The sequence below is a fragment of the Pelophylax lessonae genome (assembly GCF_965119305.1).
Source record: "Pelophylax lessonae genome assembly, chromosome: 2".
Taxonomy (NCBI): domain Eukaryota; kingdom Metazoa; phylum Chordata; class Amphibia; order Anura; family Ranidae; genus Pelophylax; species Pelophylax lessonae.
Window position 1 is genome coordinate 484,286,011 of NC_138769.1, and position 19,555 is coordinate 484,305,565.

The 19,555-nt window shown below is 44.8% G+C and overlaps 1 protein-coding gene across 1 annotated transcript in view; it reads left to right on the forward strand.

Moving 5' to 3' along the window:
* The window catches only part of PCCA (propionyl-CoA carboxylase subunit alpha), a 1,213,132-nt gene that overhangs the window by 815,432 nt on the left and 378,145 nt on the right, over positions 1-19,555 (forward strand). Inside the window, exon 18 of the mRNA XM_082247734.1 lies at positions 351-453. Within this exon, the coding sequence (XP_082103860.1) occupies positions 351-453 (103 nt within the window). The remainder of the gene's footprint in view (positions 1-350; positions 454-19,555) is intronic.

Genomic DNA, 19,555 nt, shown 5'->3' on the forward strand with positions numbered 1-19,555 from the left:
TTTGCAGCAATTACCCTGCATTTAGATACTCTCCTGTCGTATTGGCAGCATTTTCTTTGTTTCGGTTACCTGCTCTATTGGTTTTCAGTAATCGGAAGCCAACTGCCTTTTCTAATTTTTGGCCAGTCTTTGATCACCCACACCAGCTGCATAATCTGGCCACTGTGTGTCCCTACTCTTGGGATGATCCCACCTATTCAATGGTAGTTGGGAGGTATGCACACATGGTGATTAGGGTGTGCCCAGGCTCACCTCATGTGCACGCCTATGCATGTGATGTGCCATATGTTAATGTGTGTTTTTTTTTTTTTTTTTTTTTTTGTAATTCTTGTTTTTATTTTCCCTTATAGGACACAACCTGACATCTCAAGAGAAAAATGAACTTCTTGCTACCTCAGCATCATTATATGTGGCTGTACAAATCAGGTCACACCACTTTCTAAATAACACAAGGTATGTTTTAACACATAAGTGTTGCCATTCACTAGAACTTTATATCCACTAATCATATTTTCATTTTGATGTCCCTACTAATATCAGCACAATATTACTACTTACAAGGTGTGTAGTTTCTGGTTTTGAAACTGCTTGGAAAAAAAGTACAGATGGAATTGAAAATATTTAACCTCAGGCAACGTGGGGGTTCTTTACTGTTAGGGCTACAAGAGTGTGGAGTTCTCTACCACAAGAGGTGGTCACTGCGGGAAGTATGGTGGCTTTCAAAAGACTCTTAGACTTACATCTCAAGGATCAGGACATTCAGGGCTATGTGAGATGATTACAGCCACACACACCTACACAGGTTGAACTGGATGGACTATTGTCTTTATTCAACCTCAACTACTATGTAACTATGAAAAGAAAAAAAAAAAGGTACCTTCAACGTAGCTACATAACTAAGTGCTTTAATCATCTGAATCCTTTCCATGACTTATTTACTTTAATTTACTGTCTCTCTCAAGAGGATGTTATAGGCTGTACTGTGCATAACTTATCAATTACCATGACAGGTTTTATTAAGTGTACACTGGGGCACTGTCATATCAGGATAAGCCAAAGCAACAAGTAAAATGTAATTAAATGGGAGGGTCAAAAAAAGACTGCATCTGAGGCTGGGTTCAGGTTTATGCGATCAGACATCGCATGTAATTCACACCACATTGCTGTGCTAATCACATGTAATGTCTGTGTGATGCAAATTCAGCCATACAAACTGTATGTTTGAAATCGCATCACATTCGCATCAAAATGGTGCACGACCCTTCTTTTTTGGTCACCATTTGACAGTTTACACTGTGATCTGCGAACAGATCTGGGAGTGTCATTAACTTTACATTGTCACCTCCAGTGGTTCCCAGATGTCAATGAACCAGTGTGCGTTTCAGGTGCAATGCGAGAACCTGCACTGAATCACAGGATTTTCTGCAAGGCACCAGTGTGAACCGGGACATAATGGCTGTACTTGAACTGCACTGTATTGCTTAAATGTTTGATTTTTTAATGGGTAAGATGTATTTGTGGCTCTTTCAAAAACATGTATATTCTATGGTTTTTGTGGCCGGAATTTACTGAGCTTCAGCTTACTACTTCAGGTTTAATGCTGTAAATTTATGATGCACATCATTCTGCATTTTGTTTGCTAAGTTCCCTAAAGTGTTGCTACGACTGGGGGAGGAAGATCTATTTGTAGGTTTTGGAGGTATGGGTAGGCCAGAGCATACTGAAAGTTTCCCTCCCGGGATCAATGTTTGTTCTATGTTGCTCCAAAGTGAAGTAGGTTTCTCAGGAGTCCACTCCCTAAGTTATGCTAATATCACTGCTAAATTATGATAGTCTGCTAAGAACGGTACTCCAATTCCGCCCACCCCTTCTGGATTCACTGAGAGTAGCAAATGCGCTCCTAGCTTTCCTACCTTCCCACAGGAATCTGGACAGTAGTGATTGCAGACTCTGGATGAATTTTTTTATGTATAGGTATAGGCACTGTGCGGTACACGTAGAGTATCTATGGTGACATTTGCATTTTGAATGCAGCTAATCGTCCTGACCAGGAGAGAATATGTTTTCTTAAGTTCCGTAGTCCTGTTCATAATTTATGTTCAAGCGGGACATAATTGGCTTTAAAGAGTTGTTCTGTTCGAGAGGTTAGTGCTATCCCCAGATAGGAGATCTCCTAATCACTCCAAACGAATGGAAATTTAGATTTAATATCTTTTATATCATGCAGGTGGACTCCTAGATCAAGAATGAATGATTTATTTTCATTGACCTTGTAATATGATACTGTGCCAAATCGTTGGAGAAGACCGGTAACACGTTCTAGAGAGGTTACCGGGTCTGTAAGCATTAAAATCACATCGTCTGCAAAAAGACTAATGACGTGTTTCCATCCCCCTATTTGAAAACCCTGTATGTTGGGATTTTGTTTAATGCTGGCAGCTAAGGGCTCCATTAAATGTTGAAAATCAGGGGGGACAGTGGGCATCCTTGACGTGTGCCATTCTTAATCTCCAGCGATTTAGAGATCATCCCAGAGGTATACACTCTTCGCCCAGAGAAACCAAATTTCTCCAAAACCTTAGCCAGATACTGCCAGTGTACTCTATTGAATGCCTTCTCCGCAAAGCCAGAAGCAGAGAAGGCACCCTTTTCCTCTCAGCCAGATGAACAATGTCAATAAGACGTCTAGTGGCATCCAACGTCTGCCTACCCTTAGTAAAGCCAGATTGATCCGTTGTGGACAGAATATCTACTAGTCGCATTACCAACACTTTAGCATAAACCTTCAAATCGTTATTCAACAAAGAAATGAGCCGAAAGTTCTGAGGAAAATCCGGACACTTTCCCGGTTTAGGGATAGTCACTATCAAGGCCTCTAGCATTTCAGCTGGGAATGAGGCTGAAGCAGCAACAGCATCAATACCCTAAGAAGATGTGGTCCCAGCAATTGCACAAAGCTTTTATAATACTCCCCTATTAGTCCATCAGGTCCTGGGGATTTATTACTGGGCAAGGTGTCAAGAACTCTAATTATCTCTGGCAAAGAGAAGGGCACATTAAGATTCTGGAGTTGTTCAGGGGAGATGTTAGGCAAGTTAATTTTTGCCAGAAAGTGTTATGTGAGCAGAGGAAGGTTGGGGGAATGGAGTTGTTTCAGTGCAGATTGTATAGGAACCCATAATACTCACTAAATGAATAATTTAACAATTTGGATTTACTTTGATGTAGGGCTGGGCAAAAAATCGATTAGATCGATAAATCGATTTTTTAGTGTAAAAAGATTTTTTTTTCAAACTCGAGTTTTTTGCCACTATAGTTTTTTCCATAGCGCGATATGAGCCAGCCCCATAGACAGTACACACACACTAGAGGTCACTCAGGGGCCCCCATGGCCTGCATGCGGGACACTTACCTGTACAGGCGGGCCGCCCTGGGCTCCAGCCAGCTCCTAGTCCGCTGCACACCGCACAGCCAGGCCCGGGAACCAGCCACAACACACCGAGAACTCCCCAGTAACCGGACCACCGCCGCTGCCATCTCTGCTCAGAGTCTACGAGGAACGAGCCAATCAGCGGCCACCGCCAGGCCTGGATGTGACGTCAGCTGCCGGGAGAGGAAGCGGGCGGTGCGTCTGAGGGGAAGCGGGGTTATACCTGTACAGGGGCTGTGATAGGTACAGACAGAGACTAGCCACACCTGTCCAGACACAGATCCTCTTGAATGGTGGAAGCTGCATCAGCCCAACTTTCCAAGGCTAAGCTTACTGGCTAAAAAAATATATCTTTCTATTCCAGCCACTAGTGCCCCCTCAGAGAGGGTATTTAGTGTGGGTGGGGGAATAGTTACCTGCAACCGGGCCTGCATTAAGCCAGAGGTTGTGGACAGGCTCATCTTTCTTGCAAAAAATGTTTAGAATGAGCATGCACAATGTTTCAGCAAGCACGTGTTTTGTTGTTATAGATAAAAGTTTACATTTTTTCACTCTTTGAGCAGGCTATATGTCTGCGCTGCCACAGGCATGTTTCATTTTTTATATTCACAGTTCACACTATACTGAGAAGAGTTTTTTTTAATTGTAATGTTATATGTTACAAAATTTTTAATTATCTGATTTCTTGAACAGAAAATTTAAGCTACTGTGAAGTTGTTGCACTTTTGCTTAAACCTGGGTTAAAGCTTGAAATTGTTGAATGACAGAGCCTCATTTACTTTTTGTTTTGGGATTCTACGCATTTTAACTCTTGAGGACAATCATAGCAATAAAGTTGCACTTTTGACACTATATCTGATGTCTGCAGTCATTTTTTAAGTGCATTGAAAAAAAAATCGAAAATCGAATCGAAACTCGAATTTTTCTTTAAAAATCGAAAAAAAAAAATTTAGGCAAAATCACACAGCCCTACTTTGATGTAAATGGGAACCCTAAAGTGAAAAACTCACATTTTTAGAAAAAAAATACAGAGCTAACACCCTACACCCACCTCACTGACCACCAGATAGTTTCACTGCCCAAGCAGAGGTCCTGGGATTTTAAAATCGTGCTATTCTTCCTCTTCATTCCCTAGAGATGCCAGGATGAATTGTAGCAGTTCTGATTGTTCAGCATGGTCACATGGCATCACTGACCAATCAGAACCACTCTGACGGGTGGATGGTGTTCACTGCTTCTTTTTTTTTCTGAAAATGTGAACTAAACCCTTAATCATCTGGATTGTGCAACCTTTAGGACCTTTTATTTTTGGCCTATGGGCCCATGCCAATGCACTAATGCCTTTTGTTTCTTGGTCTCTCCATTTTGATCAGTTTGAGTTGCTTCCGAGATCATTTATAATCTTTTGGCAGGTTCATTTGATCTCCTTCTGATCCGCGTTTGCCCTTCTTCAAAGCTACATCAACCTGCTTCGAGTTTCTTTTGCATCCCCATTGATTTGTATAAGGAGAGAAACGGTGGGGGAAATTCACTAAAACTGCAGAGTGCAATATTTGGTGCAGCTCTGCATAGAAAACAATTGGCTTCCAGGTATATTTTTGTCAAAGCTTAATTGAATAAACTGAATTTAAAAGCTGATTGGTTACTATGCACAGCTGCACTCTAGTTTTAGTAAATCAGGCCTATTGCTGAGAAGGGCAAAAATCAATGGACAGAGGCCCTTAGGTAGATGACTGCATTCTGGTGGATAGGATTGCACATATAAAAGGGCATGGTTATATAACATGGGGTTTATTCACTGCATACTTTTACCAGCATTTAAAGACTGTACAACTGCACATAAATATGAATATTTATCAAAAACATACAAACAATAATGGGGAATTTGGCCTATATTTTTAAATACTCCTACATATGAACTGTTGACCTATTCACCCCAGTATATTCATTGAGGAGCATCAATCACCACATTGCACCTGAAGGCTTCTCCCATGTAGTGCTCACAGATTGTGATTTATACTGTAGCATGCTAGGCAGAAGCTGTTTTAATGGCAGCAGGCTGCTGAACACTCCTGACTGCTGCGTTCATAGTAGAAGTTTATTTTTCATTGTAATCTCCCTTTATCTTCCTGTAATCATCCAAACAATAAAAGCATGTACATCTTCTTAGCTGTATTGTTAAGGTTATCACTTAGGCCTTTTGCTAACCGTACATTATTTTTTGCATTTTAAGAAGTGGATAGGTATTTCTTTGTTTTAAGCAGAATATTTTACATTTATGTTTGTCATTGAGTTTCCAGCATCCTCTGTTCTTTGAACCTGCAACAGGAGCTGGATGGGAACTAAAATAGAATAGGCTCATTATTGCTGGATTTTTTTTCCCCCTGTTCCCTGCAATGATTCCAAATGCTCTTGCACACTTCATCAGTATTATTGTAATTCTTTGGCTGCAGGATATTTGGCAGCTGTTGCACCCCACTGGCAAATCCTATTCATACTTCTTTTCCATTCATGATTGCCATTGGAGAATTGATTTCTCTTTCTCTTGCTCTAACCTTTCCTCATCCATTTTGGATTGTTCAACTTGAAACATTTTAATTTCATATCATACATCTATTCAAGTCAATCTTTTTTTTTTTTCCTTCTACTTTTTATTAACGTATCACCAGGGTAACAGTAAAGTGTGATTTTTTTTTTTCATGGCAATCAAAGTTTTTTTTTTTTTTTTTTTTTTCCCCCACATGCTTATTATGAATGTCCATCTTTATACTTTGATTTCTTGCTGGTGTTCTAGTATTTTATGGGGATGTCAGTGGAGATAAATGCCAGTTTTTTTTTTTTTTTTTTTTACTGTTTTCTACTTCAATTACAAACTTTTAGGCATTTTTGTTCAGCTGCTCCTGTTATTTTTCTTGCCTCTAAATGTCCCTGCATGTTAGCCGCTGTGTCCATGCACACATAGGCTTTTAGAGGAGTTTGGTGATAGGTGTTTAGAGGCAGGAAAAAAAAAACACCCACTGCTGGTGCGTCCAGTAGCAGCAGTGTTTTTGGCAGAAAAAACGTATGACGCTTCTAAACGCTCAATAACACTAGGCACATTTAGTGCTTAGACGTGAATTTATTTAAATTCTGGCCAAAGAAATGAATTCATGTCCAAACGCTTGATGCCTAAAAATGGTCTAAATGCGTTAGACACCGCTACAAGTGTCAGGTATATTTTTTTTCCGCCAAAACGCAGCTGCCAGGAGGAAAGGCTTTTAGGAGAAATTGTCCTGTGTGCATAGGGCCTGATGGTTGGCTTTGGGCTAAATTGAAACATTAAACAGCATAAACTGAAAGTGGTATTAACACCCCCCCCCCCCCCTTCCTGTTGCCGCCTACCAATCCTTAGATGAGATGGCTGCTTTTTAGGCTTTTTTCTCTTTATTTCACCTGGTGATCCAGCCAGTAACACACTTCCTGTCTTAGAGTGTCTGCATTCTGGATGATCTAGTAAAGCAGGAACCTCTGGACAAAAACATTTTCAGTCTGGGAAGAGGATAGTGTTGAACTAAATATATGTATCACCCCAAGCCACACCAAAATATGATTAAAAAAAAAATAGAATGAGCTCAAAAACACATAGTAATTAATCTGAAGAAAAGAGCTGCTATACACCAATATGTGCAATGACTTCACATAAATCATAAAATGAACCAAAAAGCATGGTGCAGCTCTACCTTTAAGCAGTACATGACAAACTTCCTAGTAAACATAATATAAATAATGCATCATGAATTTTGAAACCATATATAACAAGTGATAAGTGAATCAGTAAAATCTTTCAATATTTAATCAATGTCAGTCCCATTCTACAGAAAACAGTCCTTAAAAGCAGTTGCATTTTTTTTATGTATATAACCTACTACAGCAACACTGACAATAAAGGCTAAGTTCACTTAAAACAATGCAGATGTTTTGCGGGTACAAATGTTTTTTTGTTTTTTTTTTCTTTTCCTTAGGAGCCTGCAGAGCATTGCACCATTGACCAGCAGATTGCAGGAGCAATGTCAGCCTGCTGCAGTCTCTCATTACAGCTATCTGCCTGTACCTCCCGTACAGGCAGATATTAACTGAAGAACAAGAGAATCAATTCATTACAAGCAGTCTACCGTGGTGGAAGATGGAACTTGTAGTTTTATTCACAGAAATTTTGACAGCCGGTGCTGGGAGAGTATCCCCTGCCCACTGTCAAAGGAAAGGGGGGGGGAGAGTTTAGAAAGGTGAGCTTATCCTAGTCTGTTTAAATTGCCAGCAAAATGGCAGCTCCTGGACACTTCCTTCTTTTTGTAAACAACTGACCATTCATTTGATAAATTCATCTATGGCAGACTCTTTTCCTAGATATCTATCTGCAAACATTGTATTATATTGCAGCTTACTAATTCTTAGATGTGATGGCGCTATTTTATTTTTTTAGGCTTTCTTCCTTCTTTTTTCATCTGATGATCCTGCCAGCAAGTTTGTTGTTTTTCAAAAGCACCAGCTTGTCCGCAGAATGTATGAATTTTACATGAATGGGACTAACCTTTTAGCACTGGCAGGAGTGATTAAAATATCATTTTTTTACTCATGCAAAACCTTTATCCTAAAAGGAAAAAACATGCATGGTGTAACTGATTATAAAGTGTGAGCTTGAGTTTAGCCTCAGTTTGTTAGTGTATTTAAATCTGCTAACACTTTTAAAACCTACCCTCCCCCCAGTCTGACAATGCTGCTTTCTGCTTTGCCTCCTGTCCTCATTTATCCAGAGTTGTGTCTCACTAATAGTGTTACTGACCAGATCACCAGGTGAAAAACGGAGGGAAAAGCCAAATAAAATAAAAATGACACAGCCGCCACATCTGATTGGTAAGCTGTACATTTTTGGTTTTGGGTTTAATACCACTTTAATGGAGTTCTCCACACACATGAAAAAATGGCATGGGGTTCCCCCCAATTTATACTAGGCTCTTGAGGTCTGGTATGAAATTAAATAATATAAACATAGAATGCTGGCACACAGGTAGAATTTATTAGTGAGCTAAAAATAAAAAGACAGAGAAGGTAAATTAAATTACAATAAATACAATAAAAACATGGGTAGTCCAAAGAGTCAATAGGGTAGGCTGTAGAAGGTCAGTGCATAAGCCACATTAGGGCTAGAGCATCTCCTCCAGAGTCAAGCCACCTCAAGGGTCCATATAAGAATAAAAGAAAACAGGAGAGCGCCTCTGAATGTAGTATTTATTGGCTCACAAGCATATAGCACACTTAAAACTCACATATGGGCTGAATGAGAACAATGAGGCATATCTCGGGTGAGACTTCGGCAGCGGCGGAGAGAACCCGGCATCAAAGCTGTGTAATAGAGTGCCTTTTCTTTCTTCGGCGTAGAGTCTCTGCGAGGAGACAGACAAGATCTGGTTCTCAGCTGTGCGGGCCACTGGTTGAAGCGCAGCGCCGGCTGGCGTGTGACGTCACCGTGGGGCAAGGGAACACCATGTGTTTCCGAGCATGTACAAAGCTCTCACAGAGCATTAATGCTTTTTTTTCAAGCGACACTTGAAAATGGAGCGAGCATGCTCGGAAATGCGTTGTGTTCCCCTGCTCCACGGTGACGTCACACGCCAGCCAGTGCTGCACTTCAACCAGTGGCCTGCACAGCTGAGAGCCAGAAATTGTCTGTCTCCTCGCAGAGACTCTACGCTGAAGGAAGAAAAGGCACTCTATTACACAGCTTGGATGCCGGGATCTCTTCGCCGCTGTAGCAGTCTCACTCGATGAGCCTCATTGTTCTCATTCAATCCATAAGTCAGTTTTAAATGTGCTATAAGCTTCTGATCCATTAAATACTACACTCAGAGTCGCTCTCCTGTTTTCTTTTTTTCTTATGTGGACCCTCAGTCCCGGTTCACACTTGTGCGATGCGGGAAGGCTGCAAATTCGCAGCCTGTTCCCGCATCGCAAACGCACCCCTGGCAGTTCACACTGCCATATGCGATACGCAGGGGGTGTCAATGAAATGTTAACGACACCCCCAGTTTGATCGTATATCGCAGTGCGATCTGACAGTTCGCACAGGATCGGATCACACAAGTGTGAACCACTGTGCGATCCGATCCTGATGCGGCTTGAAAAAAGGGTCCTGTGCGTGTTCATACTGTAGCTAGCTGGACGAAGGCAATGAAAAGGAAATGTGATTCTGTATTCCAGCACTTTCTGCATTGCTCTTTTGTGTGGATGCCCTAGAACAAGTAATGACACAAATTTCCAGAATGGCTGTAATCTCCACCTGCACAGAATCCTATGACTGAAAGCCTGGGCAGCTGGAGCCCTCTGTAAAAGATGTCTTGCATGTATGCCTTTTGAGGAATGTCTTTTTGATGAGGCACAAACAAAGATGTCACAGGAGGGAAAAATTCTTCTTCCATAGTGGAACATTTAAAACCCCCCTTCCTCAAGATCTTCTACTATTTTTAAAACTCAAGCACCTCAAAGCTACACCTAGGCTTCTACTTCAACCCTTGAACATATGGTTACCCTTTTAATGATGACCGCTTATTTGGATTCTCATTAAATTGCATATCAAACGCTATTGTCAGTGGCATATATCCTGTGGGTAAGAAGATCATTCCTGTGGGAATAATATAGGAGGAAAAGTAAAATATCTATTATGTTAATTTCATTTAGAAATGTGTTTTTTTCATTATTTTTACAAAGCACTGTAGGTTTTATTCCATGCATGGTAAATATAATACTGTTTATTTGCTTATTTGTTTGATTAAATAAAAAAAAAAAAGTTTTTATATACCTGGTGGCTAATACCGGCAATTGCTAATTTTACCACACACAGTAAAATAGTATACTCCTGTGCAGGGCTTTTTTTCTCAGAAAATAGGTGCAGGAACTCACCCTCCCGCCCAAACCCCACTCCCAACCACACCCAAACCCCACCCCCCAACCACGCCCAGACACACCTTCTTTAGAGGAGAGAAGTACAGCGCGCCAAATGATTGTAATAAGTTAGGGCTTAGAACTGCGTATCACAAAAGGCGCGTGGTTCAGGAATATAGGACTCAGGACTTCATAACACACAGGGCTCAGGACTGTGTATTGTGCAGTGCGTATAACACAAAAAAAAAAAAACAGCAAACAGGATAGTACTTACATTCAATGCAAAGCATCCCTTTTTCTCAGAAATATGGAGCATATAGCCCTGTGTACAGATTGCAGGGGTCAGGAATATGTAACACAGAACCCAGCACACAGAGCAGTAGTAAAGCGTATGTAATATGCAGTCCAGGATACAGAGTGCAAGGCTCAGGAGTATGTAAGGCAAAACACTTTGTGCAGAGTACAGCATTAAGCAGTACCATGCAGGGGCCTTTAATATGTAACATACAGCATACAAAGTATAGCGGTTCTGAATATGTAATCTACAGGGTGTTACAAAATTATCACCACTGGACCCTGCAAGCTGTGACATACATTACATACTCTTGGTCACTAACTCTGTATGCTTTACAGTACCCCAGAAAATTGCCTTGGTCTTCCCCCAAAAGTAACCATCAAATCATCACCTCTGCTTATCTCTTTACTTACCTCTGTGTCCCCCATCCACAGCTCTACTCTGCACCCCTATCCACAATTCACCTTAGCCACCCCCCCATCAACATCTCATCTCTGCACCACTCTAACCACAATATAACGCTCACCCCAATCCACAGCTCTCACTTTTGCCCCCCCCCCAAGTTTCACCTATGCACCCCCAGCTTCCCTTACAGCTCTCATCTCTGCACAACCTGCCCCACCCTTCACACCTCTAATTTTGCACAACCTACCCTCCCCTCCTCATCTCTCACTTTGCACAACCTGCCTTCTTCCCTCTGCACAAAGCTCCCCCCTCCCAATTCTCCTCTCTGCACAAATTACCACCCCCCCCCCCAGCTGTCCTTTCTGCTAAAATTCCCCCCAGCTCTCCCTCTGCAAAAATCCTCCCACTTTCCCAGCTCTCTTCTGTGCACAAATCCCCCTCCCCCACCCCAGTTCTCCTTTCTATATAAATCCCCCCCCCCACTTGCCCTGCTCCACACTCTGCACAAATCTCCCTTCCCCCCACACTTTCCCAGCTTGCCTCTACGCATAAATCCCCCCCCACACATACACTTTCCCAGTTCTCCTCTCTACAATGCCCCCCCCCCCCCAGTTCTCCTCCATGCTCAAATTCCCCCACACACTTTCACAGTTGTCCACCACCCCCCACCCAGCTCTCCTCTTTGTATATGCCCCCCCTTTCCAGCTCTCCATTCTGCACAAATACCCCCGACTTTCCCAGCTCTCTGATCTGCACAAATCTCCCCTCCCCACTTTCCCAGCTCTATGCTCCACACAACCCCCCCCCCCCTTTCCAGCTCTTCGCTCTTCATAAATCTCCCCGACTTTCCCAGCTCTACTCTTCGCACAAATCCTCCCCTTTTTCCATCACTCATTTCTGCACAAATTCAACCGACTTTCCTAGCTCTCCGCTCTACACAAATCCTCCCCCTTTTTCCAGCTCTCCTTTCTGCACAAATCTCCCCCCCTTTCCAGAACTTCTTTATGCACAAATCCCCCTGGCTTTCCCAGCTCGCCTCTATGCATATATTTCTGCCATCACATAGTCCTCTAACACCAGAGTCACCTCTTGCATATTAGAGCTCCACCTTCACATCACAGTCCCCCTCCCCCCCTTTACACACACACACACAAGTTGCCCCCTACACATCAGAAATGCCTTCACATCACAGCCCCCCCCCCCCCTCCTTCATTTAGGGGGCATGTTGCTGCAGGCTGGGTAGAATCCTCTAGCAGGCATTTGAAGTCCTGTGTACTCCACACACATACTTTTACAGTATTCCACTCTGCACAATCCCCCCTCCCCCACTCTTTCAAAGTTCTCCTCTCTCTCCGTGATCTCAGTCTCTGCAGAGCTCTCTCCCATTCACAACTCAACTCCCTCACCTCTTCCACCGTCAGTGCTCCGTGGTATGTGCAGGCTTTTTTTTTTTTTTTTTAAGCCAATTGAGGAGCTAATACAACTGTAGCCTGGGGTGGAGTTTCAGCTCTCCTCCACTCCGTGCTACAATTGTGAGTAGAGGCGGAGACACAGTCAGGCAGCTGCTGATTGCCCTGCTGGGACCCGATGAGTTGTGTGACATAGGCTGAAGAGGAGAGGGCTGTCATTGGTGCCGGAGCGCTGTTCCCCTGCATTCCAGCTGAAAAAAAGCCCTGCTCCTGTGTTATTCTCACAGGAATGATCTTCTTACCCACAGGATGTATGCCACTGACAATGGTGTTTGATATGCAGTGCATGTTCCATAAATTGTAAATAATTAAATGTTAACCATTAAAATTGTAAAAGTCTGTGAGATCTTTTCCTTCAGTGGGATCAAGTACACATACAGACTGGTGTTATCTTCCAGTGCCTCAAACAGCAAGCATCACAGCCTCTTATCAGAAAGCCATGATCTTTATACAAAAGAATTAATAGTGCTTGTGTTGTAGAATAACAAGCAAGAGGCCGCCTTAACTAGTTCAGTTCTTGTGCCCAGATATCACTACGTCAATAGCTCCAAACCAGCAGGAACAAGAAAACCAGCCAAAAAAACCCAGTCTACCTCCAGTAATCCTCAGAGATCACATGGAAGAACAAAGACAAACCACATAGTCTAAAATCATAAAACAACATCCTTTATTTACAATGACAGGTACTTATAATATGGGTTGAGAGACAAGCATGTATCGCCTCACCTTCCACAATTGCCAGGCATGATGATGTCCCCAATTAGGCTCCACCCAACGCGTTTTGTCTGCAAGAGAATATCATGAGGTGATAGGAGCTAACCAACAACATCCACAGTGGTGTTAAAAGAACTCACGGTACATCACAAGTACACTCAAAAAAGAATCAATTTCACAAATTCCTCCAAATAACCCCCGGGCAAACAAAGCAGTAAAAAACAAATCCGATCAAGCTGAAAAAAATGTAAAGTAAAATGAAAATGGTAGTTATCCATGTAAACATGGCTTGTGACAATTACAGGTCACAGAGAAGCTTGCACTCATCCTAAATTGTTATCAAATACAGGAAAAAATAAAAATTACAGCTGATTTTACTGACCATGAAAAACATAGACTAATATATTCAAATACATAAAGGACTTCCGGTTCCGGCGCTGAATGCTGTAGCCGCATCTCCCTCTGCTCCCGCGGCAGGACTTAAAATCAACCTGTAAAACCCACCAGTCGCCTCGTTTTCCCCCACGGTACTCTTCCATCTCTGCACGGCAGCTCCAGGTACGCAAACAGTCCGACACAGCGATCTCCATGGACAAATTCCTGGAGAAAAGCTGCCTGCGCGCTCCGCCCCGGGCCCACAATGAATTGAGGCTGCGTTCTCGGCCCTCCCCCCTGGAGAAGCGGACACTCCTCTCCTCTGACCACTTTTCCGTCAAATGGCAGGACTTTCTGGATTCGCTACCCAGGGATGCAACACCCAACCTACAAGATGGAACCTTCTCTTTACTGTAGGCCACAGACTCACCCCCCCCCCTTCCACACTCCCTTTTTACTCTCCCCCCCCCCTTTTCCTTTGTTTGGCTCACATTACGGGCTGTTAGCATAGATCCATCCAACTAGGATTCTAGTATGGTTGCATGTGCCCTTTTTATAGTTTATTCATCTATACTCTGTCAGACATCATTGATGTTGCTCTGCAAATGTTTTTAAAATTTGCAAAAACGCTGTTTTTTTGTCTTCCTGTATTTTCTATGTACCGTTATTTGGTTTTAATAAAGATTATTGAAAAAAAATACATAACAATGACTAAAATGCTGCTAAAATATCAACTATTAAAAAAACAACTAGGATCCCACTCTGTTTAATCTATATGGGCTATATGTTTTCAACACATAAATCCAACTAGCTTCAATCTCCCTAGTGCAATGGCTTCTCTAGTGGGGAGTAAATTTGTCTACACTGCCTAGTTTCAAGGACGACAGCACCTTACTATGATGGAGCAAATGTCTAGATAGACTTTGCCCTTTTAATCTCTTCTTAATATTTGCATTATGTTCATTATTTCTAACCTGCAGGACCCTAGTGGTGCTCCCAACATACTGAAGACAATAAAGGCACTGCAGAAGATATACAATTGACCATGTAGAACAAGAGATAAAACTTTGAATATCATAGGACTTCTGAGTGGCTTTAGATGTGAAAGCTTTGGTCTATGTACTATTTCTCTCAATGCTCATACAGTATCTCACAAAATTGAGTACACCCCTCACATTTTTGTAAATATTTTATTATATCTTTTCATGTGACAACACTGAAGAAATTTTACTTTGTTACAATGTAAAGTAGTGAGTGTACAGCTTGTATAACAGTGTAAATTTGGTGTCCCCTCAAAATAACAACACACAGCCTTTAATGTCTAAACCGCTGGCAACAAAAGTGAGTACACCTCTAAGTTAAAATGTCCAAATTGGGCCCAAAGTGTCAATATTTTGTGTGGCCACCTTTATTTTCCAGCATTGCCTTAACCTTCTTGGGCATGGAGTTCACCAGAACTTCACAGGTTGCCACTTGTCCTCTTTCACTCCATGAAGACTTCTGTGGTGAGTCCCTGTGGATGTGCAGCTCCCTCTTTCTGCTAAAGCAGCGCCACTAGTGTGCAGGGACCTGTAGTACCACTGCTATAGCGGTGGGGGGAATTCTTGTAGCAACTTTGTTTTTTTCAGCTATTGTGGGCAGTCCCCAGGTTAACCATGGAGTCCCTGAAGCATGTGTCACCACCTGACCCCCTGTCGGAAGCTGTGGGACCCTCTGGGTCTCAGTCTGCCCTGGCGGCCATGACGGTGGACCTGCAGTCCCTAGTGTCTAAAGTTGATATGGCCCTTCAAAAGAAGCGCCCCCCGCCTTCACCTGTAAAGGTGGATTTTGCCGCCGCAAACGCGACTGAACCCACTGGATCTGTGTCCACGCACCCTGAGTGCTTTGACAGTGAGGATGAATCCTCTTCCACTACAGCCGTGCATGAAAAGGCGCTTGTGGAGGCGCTGATTGTATCCGTGCGGGAAACTTTAAAATTGGAGGAATCAAAATCTGCCTGTAACCCTGCAGGGGATTCCAAGAGGCCCTGGCCTGGTGAGTCGAGAGCGGGCTCTTCCAGGATCACAGAGAAGCCACTTCTGCCTGAAGGGGCACCCTCACCCATACCTGGGGCGGGTGGACGTCTTCACTTCTTTCCGGATCCTTGTACCTCCTTGATTTAAGACAAATGGGTCCAGGAGTTGATTCGGACCAGTTACAAGATCAAGTTACGGTCCTTGCCTCCAGCAAGGTTCTTCCCTTCCTTACTCATGGCTGCAAGGGTAGAAAGTACAATATAGGGAAGCCTTGATCCTGTTAACGTTATAAGAGATCCGGTAGGTGTATCTGAGCAAAAGTCACATCAAAGCTTAATATGCACGTGCCAGATAAATGGAAAAGGAACCAGGAACAGCAAAGCACACAGAGTTGATGGTTGTTCAGCAAGTGTAGAGTGATAACTGGAGCAAATGGGAGCACTAACAGCAGACAGCAGTATTGTGAGCAGGTGCAACGATCTGCAGGCAGCACAGGAACCACAGCAGTGGCTAAGACAGTCCATGTAAAGAGACAGGCAGTTCACAAATTCAAAGGTGGGCACAGCTGAGGTTAAATAAAGCTGACACAGAAGGGTGTAGAGAAGTCGGGAGGCATATGGGGGTCCTAATGGCCACTGAGGATGGCACCAGGGGGGCACACAAGCCACAGTTATGGGAACGGTGGGCCAAGCTGGAGGCAGTATGGCAAGAGGCAAGCTATGGCCCGGGCAGGGCAAGAACCAGGCAGGGCCGATGGATGCTCCCTATAGGGGTCCCAGGGAGGGCGTTCAGGGTCCGGTGGGCACCAGTACCGGCAAAATGGCGGCCGGCCGCGAGTGGAGTAAAGGCCCAGGCAACCAGGGGACTCCAGAGGCAGGGCTGCAGACTGATGGCAGGCAGGGGCTCAGGTCAGGATGCCGTGATGGGGATCTGGCCGACTTCTACCTGGCTCCGGGCGGCAGCTACTCTAGGCCTGAGGCTTCCGGTGGCGGCGTAGGCCGTTATCCTCCAGGACCTTGAATCCGGGCTCCAGCACCAGAACTAGTGACCCAGGCACCGATGGTAAGGCCTGCTGTGGTGGATGGATGCAGGAAAGGGCCGTAGGCTGGCTCCGAAGTGGGGAATGGAGAGGAATGAAGCTCACCCGTCAGGCGTCCGGCACGGCTGATGGCCGAAGATGTTCCCTTGTTGATCACGCGTCACAACAAGCAAGTTTATGAGGGAGAGCAGCTAGGTAGATGCAGGATGGATCAGGATTCTGTGAGCGGCCGGCGGAGTTCCTCTAAAACACGTCCGGCCATGCCGATGTAAACCACACCCCCCCCCCCCAGGTTCTTCCCTTCCAACCTGCGTTTGGCCCCAGATCGCCTACGAGGTCTTCTTGGGGTGGTACAGGATCTGCTTTCACAAGGGGTCATTGTACCGGTTCTGGAATCGGAATGCTTTCAGGGAATTTATTCGTACCTATTTACTGTTCCCAGGAAGGAAGGCAAGGTCTGTCCAATTCTGGACATCAAGGCCTTGAACCGCTTTTTGCGTGTTCAGAAATTTCAAATAGAGTCCATTCGCACAGTTGTGGCATCCCTTCATCAGGGAGATTTCCTGGCCTCTATCAATATCAAGGACGCTTACATTTATATCCCTATATAAGTCAGGCATCAGCATTTCCTTTGCTTTGCTGTGGGCGAGGAACACTATCAATTTGTGGCGTTACCCTTTGGTCTCGCCTCAGCTCCTCGGGTGTTCACAAAAGTTTTGGTCCCGGTGTTAGCATTGCTAAGGCAGAAGGGGATTGCGATACTGGGGTACTTGGACGACCTCCTCCTGCGAGCAGAGTCTCCAAATGCCTTAAAAGACAGTCTGGACATTTTGGTGTGAACTCTGCAAGGAATCAGGATGGAAACTAAATTTCCAAAAATGGCCTCAGCCCGGGTGTTTCTTGTGGAGGTGAAACTCCAGAAGTTGCAGGATGTTATATGGCTCCTGTTGTCCAGCCGGCGGTCATCTCTCGAGACTTGTATGCAAGTGCTGGGCTTGCTGGTCTCCACCTTTTGTGGCGGTTCTGTTTGCTCAGTTCCATACCAGATCTCTGCAAATGGACATTCTTGCCAAATGGAACAAAAAACCCACAGTCTCTAGACCAGGGGTGGGGAACCTTTTTTCTGCCAAGGGACATTTGGATTTTTGTAACATCATTTGGGGGCCGTACAAAATAATCAACTTAAAAATTAGCCTGTTATATTTGACCACAGCGTGCCCCCTTGCATTGCAGAGTGACCACAGCGTGCCCCCTTTCAATGCAGACTGACCACAGCGTGCCCCCTTACAATGCAGACTGACGACAGCGTGCCCCCTTTCAATGCAGACTGACCACAGCGTGCCCCCTTTCAATGCAGACTGACCACAGCGTGCCCCCTTTCAATGCAGACTGACCACAGCGTGCCCCCTTTCAATGCAGACTGACCACAGCGTGCCCCCTTTCAATGCAGACTGACCACAGCGTGCCCCCTTTCAATGCAGACTGACCACAGCGTGCCCCTTTACAATGCAGACTGACCACAGCGTGCCCCCTTACAATGCAGACTGACCACAGTGTGCCCCCTTACAATGCAGACTGACCACAGCGTGCCCCCTTACAACGCAGACTGACCAAAGCATGCCCCCTTCAATGCAGACTGATCACAATGCAGAGTGAACAGCGTGCCCCCTTACAATGCTGAGTGAACAGCGTGCCCCCTTACAATGCAGAGTGAACAGCGTGCCCCCTTACAATGCAGAGTGAACAGCGTGCCCCCTTACAATGCAGAGTGAACAGCGTGCCCCCTTACAATGCAGAGTGAACAGCGTGCCCCCTTACAATGCAGAGTGAACAGCGTGCCCCCTTACAATGCAGAGTGAACAGCGGGCCCCCTTACAATGCAGAGTGAACAGCGTGCCCCCTTACAATGCAGAGTGAACAGCGTGCCAAGCCCCCCAGACCAGTGCACTTGACTTACCTGTTGTAGCGGCGACTTCCTCTCTTCAGTCCCCGCGTCTCTTCGAGTCCTCCCGCGTCCCGCCTCCTCCTCGGCCAATGGTATTGGCCGAGGAGGAAGAGGATCCGTGAGACACAAATGGGCGGGCTCGAGGCGCACTGCTCTGCGCCTCGGGTCCACCCTTTTCGGATACTCCGTGTCAGGACGGAGCCATCGGCTCCTTCTGACACAGCGGCACGGGGAGGGGGGGCGGACGTCACGATCGTGCGGGCCGCAGGTTCCCCATCCCTGCTCCAGACAATCTGATACTGTTGAGCCGGGGTAAGGGGGGATCCCTGATCTGGTGGCTCCGCTCTCTGCCGCTTTGACAGGGAAAATCCTTTCTCCCCCTGTACTGGACGGTGGTCACCACGGATGCCAGCCTGTCCAGGTAGAAAGGTGTCATGGACACTGATTGTGCTCAGGGGGTTTGGACTCTGGAGGAGTCCAGCCTGTCGATCAATATTCTGGAAATTCGGGGCAGTCAAGCTTTGCCTGACCCAATGGACGGTTTGCCTTCAGGGGCTCCTGGTAAGGATTAAATCGGACAATGCCACGGCCATGGCACATGCCAATCATCAAGGGGGCACCAAAAGTGTCCTAGCAGCCCGGGAATTAGCCGGCATTCTAAGGTGGGCAGAACGGTTCGTTCCAGCCATCTCTGCTTTGTACATTCCAGGGGTAGAAAATTGGCGGGCAAACTACCTGTCAAGGCCTTCCTGTTGGCAGGCATCTTGGTCATGTGCAGACTGCTGTCTTTTATAAACTCTGTTTGCATCAATCACTTGCCTGCTGCCTGGGCGTCACTCAGCGATTGATGTTGCACACCTGACATATATATATATATATATATATATATATATATATATATATATATATATATAATCATCTGTTGGTTTGCAGTCCTTTGTCCTTGTGTTTGT